Below are 17,075 nucleotides of genomic sequence, written 5' to 3'. Positions count from 1 at the left end.
TTGGAATATAAAAGGAAAGATAATATGTGTTCGTAAATAATCATTTAAAAATTAATTTTAAGAATGCATAACCATCGCCTCTACCCTTGGACGCTTTTTAAAAAGTCGCAATAACCGTCGGAGCACTTCTGGTGATATTTACTTTCGACGCTTTTTTAGAAGTCGCCATAGACCGTCATAGGCCACACTTACCGAACCGTCGCCTCTACCCCTCAGGCTCTAACTCTTTAGCGACGCTTTATGAAATGTCGCCGCAAAACTCTTGTCCAAAGCCTGTTTTCCTGTTGTGATTTCTTACAAGAAAGGGAAATTCTCGATGATAGAACTAGGCTCGATAAAATCATAAACCTAAAATGAATAGAGTATTGCTTTCCCATTTTAGATATACATAATAATTCCCAACATCACCTCCAAACACCCCCCCTCCCCCTTTCTTCCTTCTCTCTGTTAGTAGATGCCGCAAACGACATTAATTTTTCTATTCGGACTAGTAAACAAGATCATATTTTACATGACAAATCGAAGCTAAGAGATCCAATTCAATCATTTTAGGCAAAAAGGGAAAAAAAAAAAAAGAGTAAGAAGATGAAAGTATGTATTTTAAAATTTCAATCATTTCATTTTTTTGTCTACTTAAATTTCAAACATTGAGTTATGTAATAACAGAATAAGCCCGTGCAATGCCCATATATTATACATTAGTATTAATTTATAATGATATATCTCGTAACATTTATTTAATTAATTCTCTCGAAACAAAAACTATTGGTTTGGAAACCTTAAATACCACATCGCAGATAAAATTAGTCAATATAGCCGACTTTATTAATGACTTTTCAATTCGTTAGCATTCTAAGTTTTGCCGTTCATAAAATACAAATGAAACACTATTTGCCAGAAAAAAAGTAACAGAAACTTAAATTTGTGGCAGAAAAGCTTCATTATGTTTAAGAAATGCTTCAAATGAATACTTATTAAAGACATTTTATATGATAGAAGTTTTAGACAACGCTTTTGATACTATCTTTAAGAAATGCTTTAGGAAATATGATATTAGAAATATAATAATGTAATTCCATAGATAAGATACTCAGAAAACAGTGTTACCGTTGCAAATAATATTTGAAAAATTGAGAATTTAAGAACTAATCAAGTATGAGAAATTTTATTTAAGAAGTAAGAGAGAGTATATATTTTCTAAAATTGAGGCCTTATAATTGGTAAAATTGATAAGAAAATAAAAAGATAGTTGAAAAGGAAAGAAACAAATTAAATTATTATATCACTATGGTAGTTGAAAGGGAGATAAGTATTATATAGTGTATATATAATATTGCACGCATATAAATCTAAACTTATTAAAACATGACACATGGCAAGCTAATTAGAGGTTTAAAACTCTCGCTTAGCTTATAAATAAAGGTATGGATTATATAACATATGATATAAATTTGGTTTTGCTCAAGTGCAGCATCAATTTGATTGATATGCCAATTGATGTGGAGTATAACACGTCCTTGATCAAATATACCCTGAAAATTGAAAATGAAATAAAAATTGCAGCAGCGTGAAAAAGTCACGCTATATTATGCTCAATGATATATAACAATTTTTCCCTAAATGAGATTTATGATGCCCTTTTATATCCTCTTCCCTTTTACCCTACTACCAATAAACATACCTTTCATATATATATATATATACTTACCCCTACTTTGATAGTCCTTATGAATTATCCTTCCAAGCAACAAAAAAAAAAGAAGGAAAAAAAGTCCTCGTACCAAAAAGTAGAGATAAATAATAATGGCTATTTGTAACAAAAAAAAATAATAATAATGGCTATTTCTCATTAAGATAGGGTGAATTAAGACCTACTAAATTCTTAACTATTTCTTTTAAAAAAGATCCCTTTTATCAGATAAATTTGTAGCTCATTATTCACTTGTACATAAACTAATTCAACTATTAGCTGCAATATATCTTGTGGTTTCTCACATCCATCACGCGATGTAGAATAAGAAAAAAAATATCCAAAGATGGACACCAAGATATGATTGGATTTTCACTCATTAATTAACAATTTTAAGTTGAGTATTTTTTTCTCGATGTGAACCATGTTATCTTAAAGTCCAATTGAGCCACGACTAATCAAGTCAAGCTGGGTCGACTAACTAAGGGGTAAAGTTCTCCTAGCGTAGATTTTTTACATTCATAATGACTCGAACTCGAGACCTTACTTAAACGGAGCAAATATCGAACTGCTTGAACCAATCCCTTTGGTTTTAATTTGAGTATCTTAGCTAAGTTATTTTTTCGGTTCCAAAAGACGCTCATATGACTAGTACAATAAAATAGAAATCCTAAAAGCAAATAAAGGAGCGGGAATAGTCTCACAAAGTACCGAACCGAAACTTCTTATTTACGAGGCGAGGACTACCCTCTCTTTAATACTTAAGTTATTTTTTATAATTCTCATGGTCTTATTGTAATTTACGACCAAATATTAAAGAATATTTGGTGGAAAATTTCGATAATAATTACCAAATTAACTAATGCAGATAAAACGCATGCATCTTAAAACGCTTGAATGAGAATATGTTACTTTTTCTGCTCATTTATTTATGAGCCGCTCTCTCCTTCTCTCATTCTCCCCCATTACATCTCCCAAAATTTACGGACAGATCGATCAGTTGGAGACCAAGTAGAGAAACAATGCCAAAGAAGAAGCTTCATAAATCTCTCCAAGACTACCTCTCCAAGATCAAGAACAAGCCAACCCCTAATCTCCAAAACCCTAAGAAATTCATCCTCTCGGGTTGCAAACATCCGATGACTCGGTCCTTCGCAGTCGATCGTACCCGAATCGACGATGCTACCAATAAGGACGACGGGGCTGCTCTCGCAGATATAGACCGTTTCCTGCTCGAGAACTTCAAGTCGCTCTATCTACGAGATGAGGATAGCACTTACTGCAACAGCAACGTCGCAAAAGACAAGAAGGGCAAGGGGTCAAATGTTATTCCTGTCGATAAGGAGTCATGTGCCGGCGGGATATTGTTTGACTCGCCAAGGTTCCTTGAGCCCCCGAGGGATCTCTGTGGGTCGGCCCGATTCTTCGTTGGACCTGGGTCGTCCAGCTCCTTGATGGAGGAAGCCCGGAGCTCCACCACCTCGACTGCCGGTGCAGCCACGACCACCACCACTGCCACAACTATTACAGTCGCCACCACCAGCGGAATGAGTTTTACAGAGTCGATGGCTGACAATGACTCGATGTCCGATTGTCAGAATGAAGTCAAACTTCCCGATGACTGCATCGCGGTATTGGCCCATTCATCCTTGCCTAACGAGGACTTCAGGCGTTCGATGCGGGAGATGGTCGACGCGAGGCTGAGGAGCCACGGTCAGGTCGACTGGGAGTTCATGGAGGAGCTCTTGTTCTGCTACCTCAACTTGAACGAGAAGAAGTCCCACAAGTACATCCTCAATGCATTTGTGGACCTCATTGTTGCACTCCGCCGGAGCAACGGCCGGCCTCTGGTGAGGCACCAGGAACCCGGCAGGGTTGCTAGGGGGACAAGGAGGAGGAGGACTAGGAGAGAGATCGTAACGTAACGTAAGTTTTTGGGTATGGGGGACATAAAAGAAAATATGTCTAGGCTCAAGAAAATATTCGTTTATGGGTTGAATATTTCCGATGCAACCACATGGTTAGGTGTATTTTAGTATCTGTGTTTTTTATTATCATTTGCCTTTTCGGTGGATATTTGAATTTTTTTATTTATGGGAGAATGGTTTATTTAATAATGTAGATTTGTTTATGATTTACTTTCTGGAATTTTCATGTTTTCGGTGAGGTTTGAGGAATATTTATTATTTATTTTTTTTCATCTGCACCATTATTTAAAAGTTGAATGGCTCCGACTAATTCAAATTCCCATTAATTAAGAAGTAAAAATCTCTTGATCGTGAATTTTCTCCGTTCACCCTAATCAATCCCAAGAGTTTGTTTAAGATGTTGATTAAATTATTATAAAGGAGGTCCAAAACAACAATGAAAGAGAAACCTAAATAACTAATAAATGAGCATGGGTAGTCTCACTAAGTATTGAACATGCGACCTCGATCAACAGCAAAGATATGAGCCACTGTGCTACATTCTTTTTCAATTATTATTATTATTATTATTATTATTATAAATGCCTCTGCGGATCTACCTATTGCCAATGCTTTCATTTATCCGATTGAACTTAAATGTTAAGGCTGTCCCCAAGACTTACTAAAAGCATCAGCCTAATATCCTTACTGACGATATATATGCCCTTCGGTTCTTTGACAAACATCGGGTCATACAACCTGCACATTCTCATCCATGACGAGGTAGCACAAGCAGCGATCGATGCGGATCTTAATAGGGGACGATGTTTTGGGCATCGCCATTGCCCTTCTTCAATCTTAAAATGTTAAATCAAACAAACATTAAGAACAGTAATAATGAATTTTGTCTCGGTTATTCTCAAAAAATCTATTTAATATCTAGGATCGATTTCATCAGACTGACTGAGACGGTGAATTTTCTTAAAAAGAAAACTGAACAATCGAATATAGAACAAGTTTCTCAATTTGAACATAAGACCACGATAGGAAAGGAGTTATATGTCTCTCTCTCTCTCTATATATATATATATACCTATCTATTATAATATATAAAAGCTGAAGAGCAGGGTGTAGGACTTCTGTATGACAATCCCCAGCTCATCATTGCATGACCTTACTAATTTCAGTTAAATGAACTTTTGCTACATTTTGTTTCCGTTATATTCAACGTATTTCCAATATGTATCTATATTCATTGTATATAATAATATATAAAAACATATATTTTGAAATATTAGAAGTTTCATTGATAATTGAAAAGATTTGTCGAGAATGTGATATTTCTAAGTTCAATGTGCTAAGGAGCTTTTAAGTAAGAGATCTGATAGTTCATTTTATATGTTATCTTTCTATCGATCATTGTAGTTCTAACTACATTATAATACTTGTGTGATATTACCCGCTTTTACTATTAATTATTTCTTTTCATAAGACTATTAAGAAAATTACACTGGTGGTTCAAAAAGTTTTATAAATGTTTTAATATGGTACAAAAAGTTTTTTTTGCCACTTGATGGTAAAAAATGTTTCAAAGTTATTTCAGTATAATACAAACCGTCATCTCGCCATTAACGTCGTCAAGCCGTCCTTTACAAGATTGTAAATTTTGCACCATCATATAACTTACGTAAAACATTTTGTACTATTAAGTTACAACTTCAAAACATTTTACACCATCATGTAACATTCCACAAAAATCGATTTTGCACAATCAGTGTCGACTTGACGGCGTTAATGGCGAGATAACGGTTTGTACTATACTGAAACAACTTTGAAACATTCTGTACCATCAAGTAGAAAAAAAACTTTTTATACCATATTGAAACATTTATAAAATTTTTTGGACCAGCAGTGCAATTTATCCTAAGACTATTATACATATTTGTTTGTCATCATCATAATGTTTAAACTTCTACTTTCATTGACAGTATATTTATTTTGTATATAACATATAATATAGCTTTAACAATATATTTATCATGTACCTTCCATAGAATACAGTCTTAACTTCATTGCTCTATCTTTATTCATCGTATATTGACATATGTGATAATTATCTATTTTTGTGATACAGAAACTGATAAAGAGTTACCGTGTAAGCTAATTACTCTTACTTTAACCAAATCCGCAATTGATATAGATTTTTTTAAGTATGATTGAAATAGATACTTATTATTTAAGTTAGTGTTGTCTGTATTCAGCAGAAAAAAAAGGTTAGTGCTGTCTGTGGGATGTTCCCCAATGATGTGCCAGGAATTTTGTCTATCAGGGCTTTTGTATTTTTTAATGTTTTTAGATTCAGAAATTATAAACAGGAGCAAAAACTAAATCGCATGAGAGTTAGTAGTTGTAGAACTGCCATCTATTTTGGTCTTACAAAATATTACTAATTTATATTACCCAAAAAATTAATAACTTATAATTTCATAACAATGTTAAAATATTACAGATAAAAGATAAATAAAAGCTATCACGTTAAAATTTGAATATAATATGGTAAATTACATTAGTGATTCAAAAAGTTTTAATAATGTATCAGGTTGGTCCAAAAAGTTTTTTTACTACTTGATGGTTCAAAATGTTTTAAAGTTGTAACATGATAGTACAAACTGTCATCTTGCCATTGACGCCGTCAAGCCGACGCTGATGGTGCAAAATCGATTTTTGTGGAACGTTGCATGATGGTGCAAAATGTTTTGAAGTTGTAACTTAATAGTACAAAATATTTTACGAAAGTTACATGATGGTGTAAAATTTACAGTTTTGTAAAAGACGGCTTGACGGCGTCAATGTCGAGATGATGGTTTGTACTATCATGTTACAACTTTGAAACATTACGTACCATCAAGTAGCAAAAAAAACTTTTTGAACCAACCTAATACATTATTAAACCTTTTTATATCACCGGTGTAATTAACCCATTAAAATATCATCCAATGTCATCTCCAAGACTTTTGCAATTTTATATTAGGGTTATGAAATAGTTATTTATATGAGAAATCTTAAATATCTATGAAAACCTTTCATCTGTTCATTTCAAACGACAGTTATAGTTCTAATTAATGCAACAAAGAAGTTGTACATTAAGAAACAAAGGAAAAAAATCAATTGAAATTGATGAAGATGATAATATTAAATTGTATCTACAAAATTTGTCATGGTGACTAAAGGCCGTTGCACTTGAGGGAAGAGTGGATGGTTTTTCTTCTTCGTTTTATTTCAATCGTGCATTGAAGATAAATGGGCAAGAAGACAAGATTGTGGATAGTATTATGTTTGAGAGATTTATGGCATAATTTTGGGGAATTCATCCCAGCGTTGGACCTTCGGATTTAGCAGAGCTTCTACCTTCTTTTCCACCACTCCAGCCCTTCTCACATCACAGAGAATGCAATGCTAACATGGTCGAAATAATTGTTGCTCACTGCAGAATATAATGCACAATGAAAATTATGATAGCAGTGAATAATGGCTCAGCTGAACTCCGCTACAGAGCATTCGATGGTCTTCTACGCTTGTCAAAATCTAGGTTCTGCTTCTGTTCCAGTTCCAACACATTAAGATGAAGCTCTATCTGACGAAAGGCTCTTTCCGATGAATGACAGCCCACCCCCACCAATTTAGGACTCTGGGCTTCTTTTCTTTTTTTCTTTAAATTTTTATTTTATCATGTGATAAAATATCATATATGCCCCTTGAAAATGTCACCTGCCACGCACGTGACTCCTTTTGGCCAGAAAGATGACCGAAGGGGGTGACGTGCTTTATATTTCTTAAGGCTGGGGAGATATGGAGCAAAAATTTAAAGGTCAAGGGGTATAAACTAATTTATCATATAAGGTTAGGGGCAAACTGCTTTTTTTTTATTCAATATTTATTTAGGGAATAGGAGATAAATGCAAAAATGAAATTTAAACCACTAACCTCGGGATTAATGATCCCATATAAGCTCCTCACGACCCACCTGAAACCCCCTAAGGCCTCTGAACTACGTGCCCATGAAAAGATATTGGGGTGTCATGAAGAAAATTTAGCCCATAATTGTCGATTAATCCAAACCAGTCCATAAATGACCTGCATCAAGGCACAAAGTTTTTGACACGTTTTCCAAAGTTGAAACGACCTGAAATTTTAATGGCATGTGGTTAACAAATGATACTTTCAGATGAAAATGCTATTTTGGGCGGGGATAACTTAGATTTGTTTAGTTTTACAAACAAATTTTAACTTTAATTTTAACTCTTCTTCATTTAACTCCACTTATCTTTAATTCAGCAACATAATCATTACTTTCTCTCAACTATTCATTACTTTTTTATACAATTTAACAACACAATCATTATTTTCTCTCAATTAATTATTACTTTATCTCAATTATTCATTACTTTTATCAAAATTCAACACCACAATCATTACTTTCTCTCAACTATTCATTACTTTTTTACACTTTTTTCTCATAATTCAATAATACCATCATTACAACCCAATTAAAATCAAAAATCAATTTTACTTAACTCTAAAACCAAACACAGCATTAGTCTTTCCCCTAAAATTCACTGAACCCCCAACCCTTATCTGAAACGGTGACAACCCTTCAATCTGAGTGTTTTATGAGCCGTTTGGATTCACAGTTAAAGTTACAAAACTTTAACTTTGATTTTGATCGTGGAAAAGGACAAATGAAATAGGATTATAAATTTGACTTGGGAAATGTGTGTTTTTATTGTGTAGTGTGTTGAGTTAAAGTTGAAGTTAAAATTTTTGACTTGGGAAATGTGTGTTTTTGTTGTGTAGTGTGTTGAGTTAAAGTTAAAGTTAAAATTAAAAAATTTTAACTTGCAATCCAAACAGACCCTTAATATTTTAATGACCATCAGATCATGATATTTAAGTGGAAACTTCCCAAATGAATTAACCTCATTTCATCAAGGAGCCTCTAAAAATTGAATTTGCAGATCAAGAAACCTCCTTTCTTTCTTCCTATTTCCCTTTACAGCCGGCAACACCTCTTCGGCCTCCCTCCTCCTTCACTCTTGGCCACAACCAACCACTCTTGGCCATCTTCCAGCCACCTACCGCCACACAAACACCCTCATTCGACCCGTCTCCACCTCTTCTAGCTAGTCCTAATGTCCATGAAGCCGTATGAGGTTCATAACCATCGTCCTATTTGTATTCTAATTCGACGACTTCCGATCACAAATCGGACGAATCTATGGAATTCATCATGGGCCCAACGCCCATCATCAGCTCTATGGATTCATTCGATCCAATCTCAAGCCCTTCAAGGGATCCAAGTCGACGCTTTTGTAAAGAAATGAAATAGACTCGGTGAGCACGAGTGGAAAAATTAAATTAGACCGAGAGAAATCGGAAATTAAGCAAAGAGGACTTGCTTTGGGCTTGTTAGATTCAGAATGGATAAAAATCATATGGGCTAGGCTAATAAATGGATGTGGGTTTGAATACGGATTAAGATAGAAAGAAAATTACATAAAAATAGGTGAGTTTTAATTGAATAAATGGATGTGGGCTCACTCAAAGGCCCATTCCCATTAAAATCTTGTAAATGGATCATGCATGGAAAATTAATGAAAAGATGCAAATAGGAACACTAATAATGGGCTTAGTCAAATCATAGGAATATAAGAGGGTTTGGCCCATACAGGGCCTAGCCCAAACTAAATTGGATCATCATGCATATTTATACAGGGTTAAGTCCATGGAGAAGCTTCTAGTTCAATAAATCATGATTCATGCATATTCAAGCCCAAGTCAGGCCCATGAACATATTGCGTATAGATCATAAGTCCAAGGTGAGCCCAAACCATTTAATTTCTATTACGCGAGTGAGAGAATGTGCGATGACTTAATTAACTCGACTCGATAATTAAAATCGGCAAACCTTAGAGAAGTAAGGTACCAAGACGGCACGTGATTTGAATATCACGTGTAATATAACTCCGAACCCATTATTGGTTCGTAGATCTATACTTAAAAGACATAAGTGATAGAATTGGCTGCAATCCTGTGTTTTTGGATGACTAATCGGCCCGGAATTCCAATGAGCCCGAACAAATAGTGGCGTCTCATTCACTCAGATCAATCCAGTCGGAGAATGACCCAAGTATCATTCTATGTGCGGATCTAACGTTCGCACAGGTATCAAAACCTCGAATAACAGAAACGGGGGAGATAGCCTAACCGTCAAATGAACTTCAGATTCTGCTCTTTCCAATAATATGGTACGAAGCAACTTAAGTCATCCTATCCTACGCCTTTCATAACATAACGGATCTATGCACTTGACCTCCATCCATTAAAAAACTTCCCAAAACAAGCTTGCTCAAATCACAAAAGAAGCTATTGCTTTCTTCCTCTTCCCTTCTTGGTTGGCTGTGCCTCTGCCTGTTCTTTCCCCGCAACGTCAGAAATATCCGCTGCACATTAACAAGATGAAGAAAACGGGTTAAGAAAATATTCTTTTTCTCCTTTGCTGTGGTCGAGAGAGAGTACTTAAACTGAGAGGAAAAAATAGGATCATCAAGTAATACCATCAGGGCCACGAGCCATCAAGGTGAAGAATATGTTGTTAAGCTTCTCCATCTTCTTAGCATCCTGTGCTTGGTCTGTCTTAAACTTGAGGCACTGGCAAGTTGCAGAAACGAAAGAAAGCAAAAATAAGCACATAAAGCTTGTGAATGCTCCCAAGAAAGATATCCACAGAACTCTAGTTACATATCATAAATAGCATAGAAGGCCAAAATCATCATTGAAGTAAAGGAACTCTGACTTGCCCCTTTAACAACAACCAATAGCTAATTCTTCTATAGGCCAAATGATAGCTAAGTTCTTAGCAGCATACAATCTCCATCCCTGCCATAATGTTCAATTTCCAACCTAACAAACTGATAACACATGTCCTTTACCTTAATAATATATTGTAGTCAGCTGAAGATCCTAGATCTAGTCTATTCAATTCCAATTCAGTAGGATTACATAAGATCTGATCAATTGAACATTTTGAAAAATTATACTATACTCCATTAAATCATAGTATAAATGGTATTAAATTAAAATATGCAGGAGCACCATCTACATGGGACTCTAATTTCACTTCCTCCCAATTTTAAGGGCCAAAGAACCGTTAGCACATTTCGAGACCCCATCCATGAGCTCACACATGAAAAAATTCAATACAGATACTGAACAATGCAAGTAGTTTTTCAAAATATTCAATGTGTAAATAATCAGCTTTTTTCCCATGGTATTAAATGTAAAACTCTAATTATTTCATAATGGAATCTCGAGTTCTGGGATTACCCAGAATCAAAGATTCAAGCAGTACTAAGATGTTTCGTGCAGCATCTTTTTTTTTTTTTGAACTAAATCTAGCTCTTTTCCTCTTTGGCATTTATACCATCCAACCACCCTTTTTTTTTTCCAGCTGAATCAAGTAATGCTTTCCTTAGTATTGTCAATGTATGGGATAGAACCCTTTAATCAATAAAGGATGAATCTAGCGTAAGAGAGAATTCTCTTCTCCCTTACCATTATGGAATGCATACTTGGCACAGATCAACCTAGAGAATATGGCACCCAGCCTCCTACTCAGGACATTAAAATAAAAAAATTACAAATATCCACCCAAAATCATGCCTGGAACCCCAGGACACCGCCCTCCGAACTCCTTTCTTTCAATCTCCTGAGAAGATCGTTGAAACTGTCTTGCACTTAGAGCTAGGGGTGTCTAAGGGATACAAATAAACATAAGGAAAAATGAAGCTCGTAAGTCACAAGCTACGGTAGACGGTATAGATGGTAACAACCAGCAGGAATGCACGATAAAATCAGACATTAATCAATAAGATCATCAATATTGACCATCCGGTAAAGAAGAGATGCTAGGACTTCAGCCAATTTGACACTATTCAGCACATGCTAGCATCTCCTCAATCCTCAACCACTTTGAACACTGGAAATGCTAATGCCAAGCCTTCTTTGCTCGATTTTCAATATACTGTAACCAAGAAATGAACTTATCTATATATTACCAAGATGGAAGGCCATGTAACATAAAAAGCAACCCCACATATTGCTCATCATTATTTAATAACCATCCCATGAACTATTTCTGGGAAAGAGTTCCCTATCCCTCAAGTGAGATTTCACATCCATTATCAAAAGTCATTAATTTACACGAATATGCAAGTTGCAATCTATTAAAAGGAATGGAGAAACAGAAAACGGGAAGAATTACTCAGTACCTCCCGATTATCAGTGACCTTGAGAACCAACTTCCCCTCGCAGTGACGGTATTTTACGCAATAGCGTGTCTGAAAGATAAAAGGGAAGAAAGATTGATCAGTGAACAATCCACAGTTATATCATGACTTAATTGCAAAGAGTGTGTTAGAGAGAAGGAGGGAAGGAGGGAGAGAGAGAGAGAGAAGTAGAGGTACAGATTCAGGATCTGCCCGGAACAACTGAACCGATCTCTCGACAAACTCATCCCATGAGGTTATGTAAACCATTGTTGTTGTTGAGACCTCAATCTACACACCAAGAAAGAACCTTTCACGCACAATGCAGGGCGGCTTCTTCCTGCAGTTGCAATTACAGCAAAGGGGCATCAAGTTAATCTTCTATTCTGCTATCATTGATACAAAGGGAGCCGTTCAGTGAGCCAAATCCGACCGCCTCAAATTCAACGAAAGGACCGAATTCTACGGATGGGGATCTCATTGACTCACTCACTCACAGATTCTTCGCCTCGCTATGAATGAATCTATGGGATCACTAGGTAACAGTTGCAAAGCATTGCGATTCGATCATCAAACATCGAGACTGATGGCCAAATTATGAATGAAACCTAAAACAATAAATCGAAAGCAACTACCTTTTCCTTCGCTCGGATGGCCTGCGGAGCTTCCGAGCAGAGCAGAGGGGAGGCCCAAGAGGTTGACGACGGCAGAAGGTTAAAGAAATCAAAGCTTGCGATGGAACGGCAGCAGCCCAAACGGAGAGCGAAGAGAGACGGTGACTGTGTGTGTTTTTCTTGTTTTAATTATTATTATTTTAAAGAAAATTTTGACTATTTTTCATAAATGGAGAAAATTTTCTAATTTCACAAAAAAATAAAATTATTTGTAACTAGCCCGATTACCAGCGCATTGCATGGGCTGATAGTGGTTTGTAATTTAATTGTAACTGATTTTGTATTTTTACCATTGTAGTTAATACTTTGTAATTTTCATTTTCAATAGTACCGGGGATGGGATGTAGAAGATATTGATAAATGGATAATGATTTTAATACTAATGGCCACTTTGGTGGCCCGGAGCAAGCTTTTCGGTTCCGGGCCGATTCCGTTTGAATGCCCATTACCTGGTTTGGGACTTTGGGTGCATATTTTGGTTCGTAATGTGCTTTCCGGAGGCAAGACTTATTCCGGCCAATGTGGAAAGGCTCTTCCGGATGATGGGGTACGTATTAGGTGTTCCGGACTGATCCTTGCGGCCCATTGATGCCAAATACCAATAATACCCACTCTATTTATTAGATTTTCCAATTGTCTACCACTCAGTCATTTGCCTCTTCCTGCACTCCCGACCTTCTCTGCCTGTTGCCGCCACGACGCACCATCTCCGAGGGCGCCACAGACCTGCCCCTGATGGTTTGGGGCCGAAAAAGCCAAACTTGCCCTCATCTTGGCCTTCGATGGCCTTGAAGATTTGCGCTTGTCCGATTCTCCCAAGTGATACTCTACGGCGGGACTCCCTAGAAGACCCTCGAGAGTCAAGACGGAGAACTCTTCCGAGCAAGATAGTGATGGGATTAATCATGCTATACTTGGTTTTAGAGTTTTTTTTTTTTTGAAATCTATTCTATTTATCTTCAATTCAATAACACAATTATTACTTTTTCATTTTTCTTTAATTTTTTTAACCATTCATTTCATTTTTTAATACTAAATTATCTCAACTATTCATTATTTTTTTTTAATTTTTTTCATAATTCAACAATACAATTATTATAATCTCAATAAATATAATTATTTATAGTTAAAATCGAGTGGTCCAAACAAAGCCTCAGTGGTGAAGGAGACATGTAGTAAGCTGAAGCCAAATTAGAGATTTCAACTAATATATGTATTTATATAAGAAACATATTACAGCAGCTACTTCCAAAGAAACGATCGGAAAAGCCACGGTTTCTTTTTTATTTTTTATATTAAATTATTATATATATTGATATAATATATTTCAAAATAAATAAATATCAATACTATATGAGGACGTTGACATAGGGTGTTTTGGTAATTTGGTTTGTAATAATCTTTTATTCCCCCATTCATTTCGATCGCTCATTCCACGTTACCAAACTATTCAATACTTTCTATTTATTGTCTCATTTATTCCTTACGAATTCTATTCCTTATCAATTTTATTCCCGATTGATTCCACTCCTTACGAACAAATGTGCCGTAATTATATATCAAATAGTTGATTGCTTATAGAAAAACATTTACTATTGAAATATATAATCAAATATAAAACTGGGGGAATTTGTTGAAATCAAAACTTGAAAAATAATATGAAAAAATATCAATGTAACTTAAAATTAATATGAAGAAAAAAGGTTGAAATAACTTAGAAACTAATATGAAGAAAAAAGTGAAAATATAACATTTAAAGATACAATCTTCTTATTTTATATTTCTCAATTTATTAGTAAGCACTTTACTCTATTTTTCAATTTACCAATTTGCCTTGTGTTATTTTTATAAAAAATTTACCTGGAATTTTTTGCTTGAGGAATCTCTATATATTAATATAATTATAGATTTCGAACAAATAATCAGATGAAAATACATGACAGATAAATTTATGAGGATATTGGTCTAAAAGCTCGAATTGATTAAACGATATGCCATCAATATGTAAAAGAAAATTACTTACTCAAACTATATGAGAATATTTTCTAGAAATGTGTATTGATTAAAATTATTATCACTATAAACGAAGTTAAAAAATATTAAAAATTTTGGAAAAAAGGAAAAGAATAATAAAAGTGAGAAAAGTTAAATGGAAAGTTTCGGACGTAAAACAATGGGCACAATTACTGATGTCTCAACCATTAGAATACCAACAAACTTATGCTTTCTTTTCACTCTCTTTAAATTTTTATATTGATTACTTTTGTTTCCAATAAACTAAATACATGAATATGAATAGTCCATCAATGACAGTCTTCTAAACTTGTGAAACTGCTCATGTGACATAATATTATTACATGAATCAAGACCTCCTATTGCACGATATTGGGTAGTCACAATTAAATACCTATAATAAATTTTCAGAATGATAATTAAATATTATAATTCTATGAAGAATAAATAAAACAATTAAAAATCGAAATATTTGGAGAGCTCAAAATTACTAATAAGGATTTATTATTTGGGTAAGTAAATATGGAGTTTTCACGTACATGTTTGCGATATATTTTTTTTTAATTTTTGTTCGTGTTTAAAATAATTTTGGCAATTGAATTATACGAGAAAATGATTCTAAAATATAAAGCACTGTATTTTAATTTATACAATAAAATGAAGAAGAACGAAATTGAAATAATAGAAAAACTTACTCGTTTTCTATGACACTTTTATTATTAAGCAACATTAATATATTTTTTAAATGTATAAATATACTACACACCATATGAATAAAATATACTTGTAAATTAACAACAAAATTTAAAATTTGCACTTTGTTTCAATTTTAGCATGATGTCTCCCTTCCCGTTAATTCTAACTACATTGTTGATGAAGTGCCACTTCCCTCGCATTGATTGGGCCTCAAAGTTTTTCTGGATATAAGATATTTTGATAATTAAAAAAAGTAAAATTAAAAATAAAGGATAAAAGGCAAACTGATTAGGGCAAAGGGGGGAGAGGAGGGGACCTAATTGGGGTCGTCAGTGACCGTTGCCGGCTGTGAATCCGCGAACCCAATATGTTAGTTGCTGGCAATTCCAATTGGAGGGTGATAGTCGCCGATGAGGTCTACCGCCGGCTTTCTCTTCTCTCTAATGTTTTTTTTTTTTTTCAATTTGGGCAGGGGACCTTGATGTAATGGTCGCTAGTAACTCCAATCAGGGTAGCAGCGGTTGCGTGGGCCCCACCGCTGGCCTCCCCCTTCTTCCATGGAACCTAATTAGGGTTTCCCACTCTTTTTTTTTCAATTTTAATCTTTTTGGTTTTTTAATTTTCAGATATATTTTTACATGAAAACTCTTTGGTGGTGAGTTACGTCAGCAATTCCGTTAAAATTAACAAAAAAATTGTAGTATTGTGCTATAATTGATACCAAATTGAGAGTTGGCGAATTGTTATGATAAGAAAAAGAGTAGACTACCACTGTCGCCATTCACTTATTCATTAGCCACCGTTATTGCCCCTGACATATTTTTGCCACCAATTAGCCCCAAACGTTGGCATTCCGTCTACCATTTATACCCTTTCGTAACGGAATAGTGAGGTAAAAGGTAACGCCGTCCATGAATTTTCTGTCACAGAAGTTAACGGAAGGGTATAAATAGTAGACGGAATACCAACGTTTGGGGCTAATTTGTGGCAAAAATATGTTGAGGGCAAAAATGGTGGCTAATGAATAAGTAGATGGCGACAGTGGTATTCTACTCTAAAAAAAAGTTCATGCTAAAATTGGAATATAATGCAAAATTTGAATTTTTTTTGTTATCCTAAAATATATAATAGGACGCAAATCCTTGTCCCTTAATCAGATTGTGTTAAATATGTCTGATGATGATGTCAAAGAGTGAGGCATCTTTCTTCTACATATTAATCAATTATAACTTATATCAACCGAGCAACCATGGTTCTTAGAATCACGATTCGAATCGTAGAATCATACGATTTTACTATTCTAGGGGGGTCATACGATTCCGATCCTATGGGCTGAATCGCAATCTGTTGAATCGGGCGTTGAATCGCTGAATCGAGGAATCGGGCCGATTCCGCGATTCCGGATTCGGCCCACACTCGTGCAGAGGGCAGGCCTGATTTGGGCCCTTGGGCCAAAGCCCAGCCCATTGGCAATGAGCCCGACTCTTCTCAAACACAACCCCCCTCCTCCTCCTCTTCTTCTCCGGCTCTCCCCCCTTCTCCCCGACATCTCCGTGCCCTAATCCACTGGCCTTCAGATTCTTCTTGTTCTACCCGTACCGGTGTCTCTTGTTCGGTTGTTCCGACTCCGACGAGCTTGAAGGCTGACTAAAAAAATCGGCAATCCCCACAAGGGAGACAGGCGATTCTGAGAAGCGCCAGAAGGACTGAACTGACCGCCTCTGGGAACGCTATTCTTCGTTGCCGTCCGAGCATCAAGGCGCCTTCGACG

General features: G+C 35.4%; 2 protein-coding genes across 2 annotated transcripts; one reads left to right on the top strand and one right to left on the bottom strand.

Moving 5' to 3' along the window:
* Positions 1 to 2,594: 2,594 nt before the first annotated feature.
* Positions 2,595 to 3,844, top strand: LOC116201581 (transcription repressor OFP14). The gene has a single exon (XM_031532861.1). It carries the CDS (start codon positions 2,713 to 2,715, stop codon positions 3,613 to 3,615), a length of 903 nt encoding a protein of 300 aa, XP_031388721.1. The 5' UTR covers positions 2,595 to 2,712; the 3' UTR covers positions 3,616 to 3,844.
* Positions 3,845 to 9,673: 5,829 nt separating this feature from the next.
* On the bottom strand, positions 9,674 to 12,717 carry LOC116202010 (signal recognition particle 9 kDa protein). Its single transcript, XM_031533521.1, has 5 exons — positions 12,557 to 12,717; positions 12,120 to 12,261; positions 11,925 to 11,993; positions 10,212 to 10,305; positions 9,674 to 10,097 (listed from the first exon to the last, which is right to left on the bottom strand). The coding sequence occupies exons 2-5, from the start codon at positions 12,189 to 12,191 to the stop codon at positions 10,021 to 10,023; spliced, it is 312 nt and encodes a 103-aa protein (XP_031389381.1). The 5' UTR covers positions 12,192 to 12,261; positions 12,557 to 12,717; the 3' UTR covers positions 9,674 to 10,020.
* Positions 12,718 to 17,075: the final 4,358 nt, after the last annotated feature.

This window comes from Punica granatum, chromosome 3 (assembly GCF_007655135.1).
Source record: "Punica granatum isolate Tunisia-2019 chromosome 3, ASM765513v2, whole genome shotgun sequence".
Classification (NCBI taxonomy): domain Eukaryota; kingdom Viridiplantae; phylum Streptophyta; class Magnoliopsida; order Myrtales; family Lythraceae; genus Punica; species Punica granatum.
The sequence above is the reverse complement of the archived record's forward strand: the minus strand, read 5'-3'. Positions and strand labels throughout refer to the sequence as shown.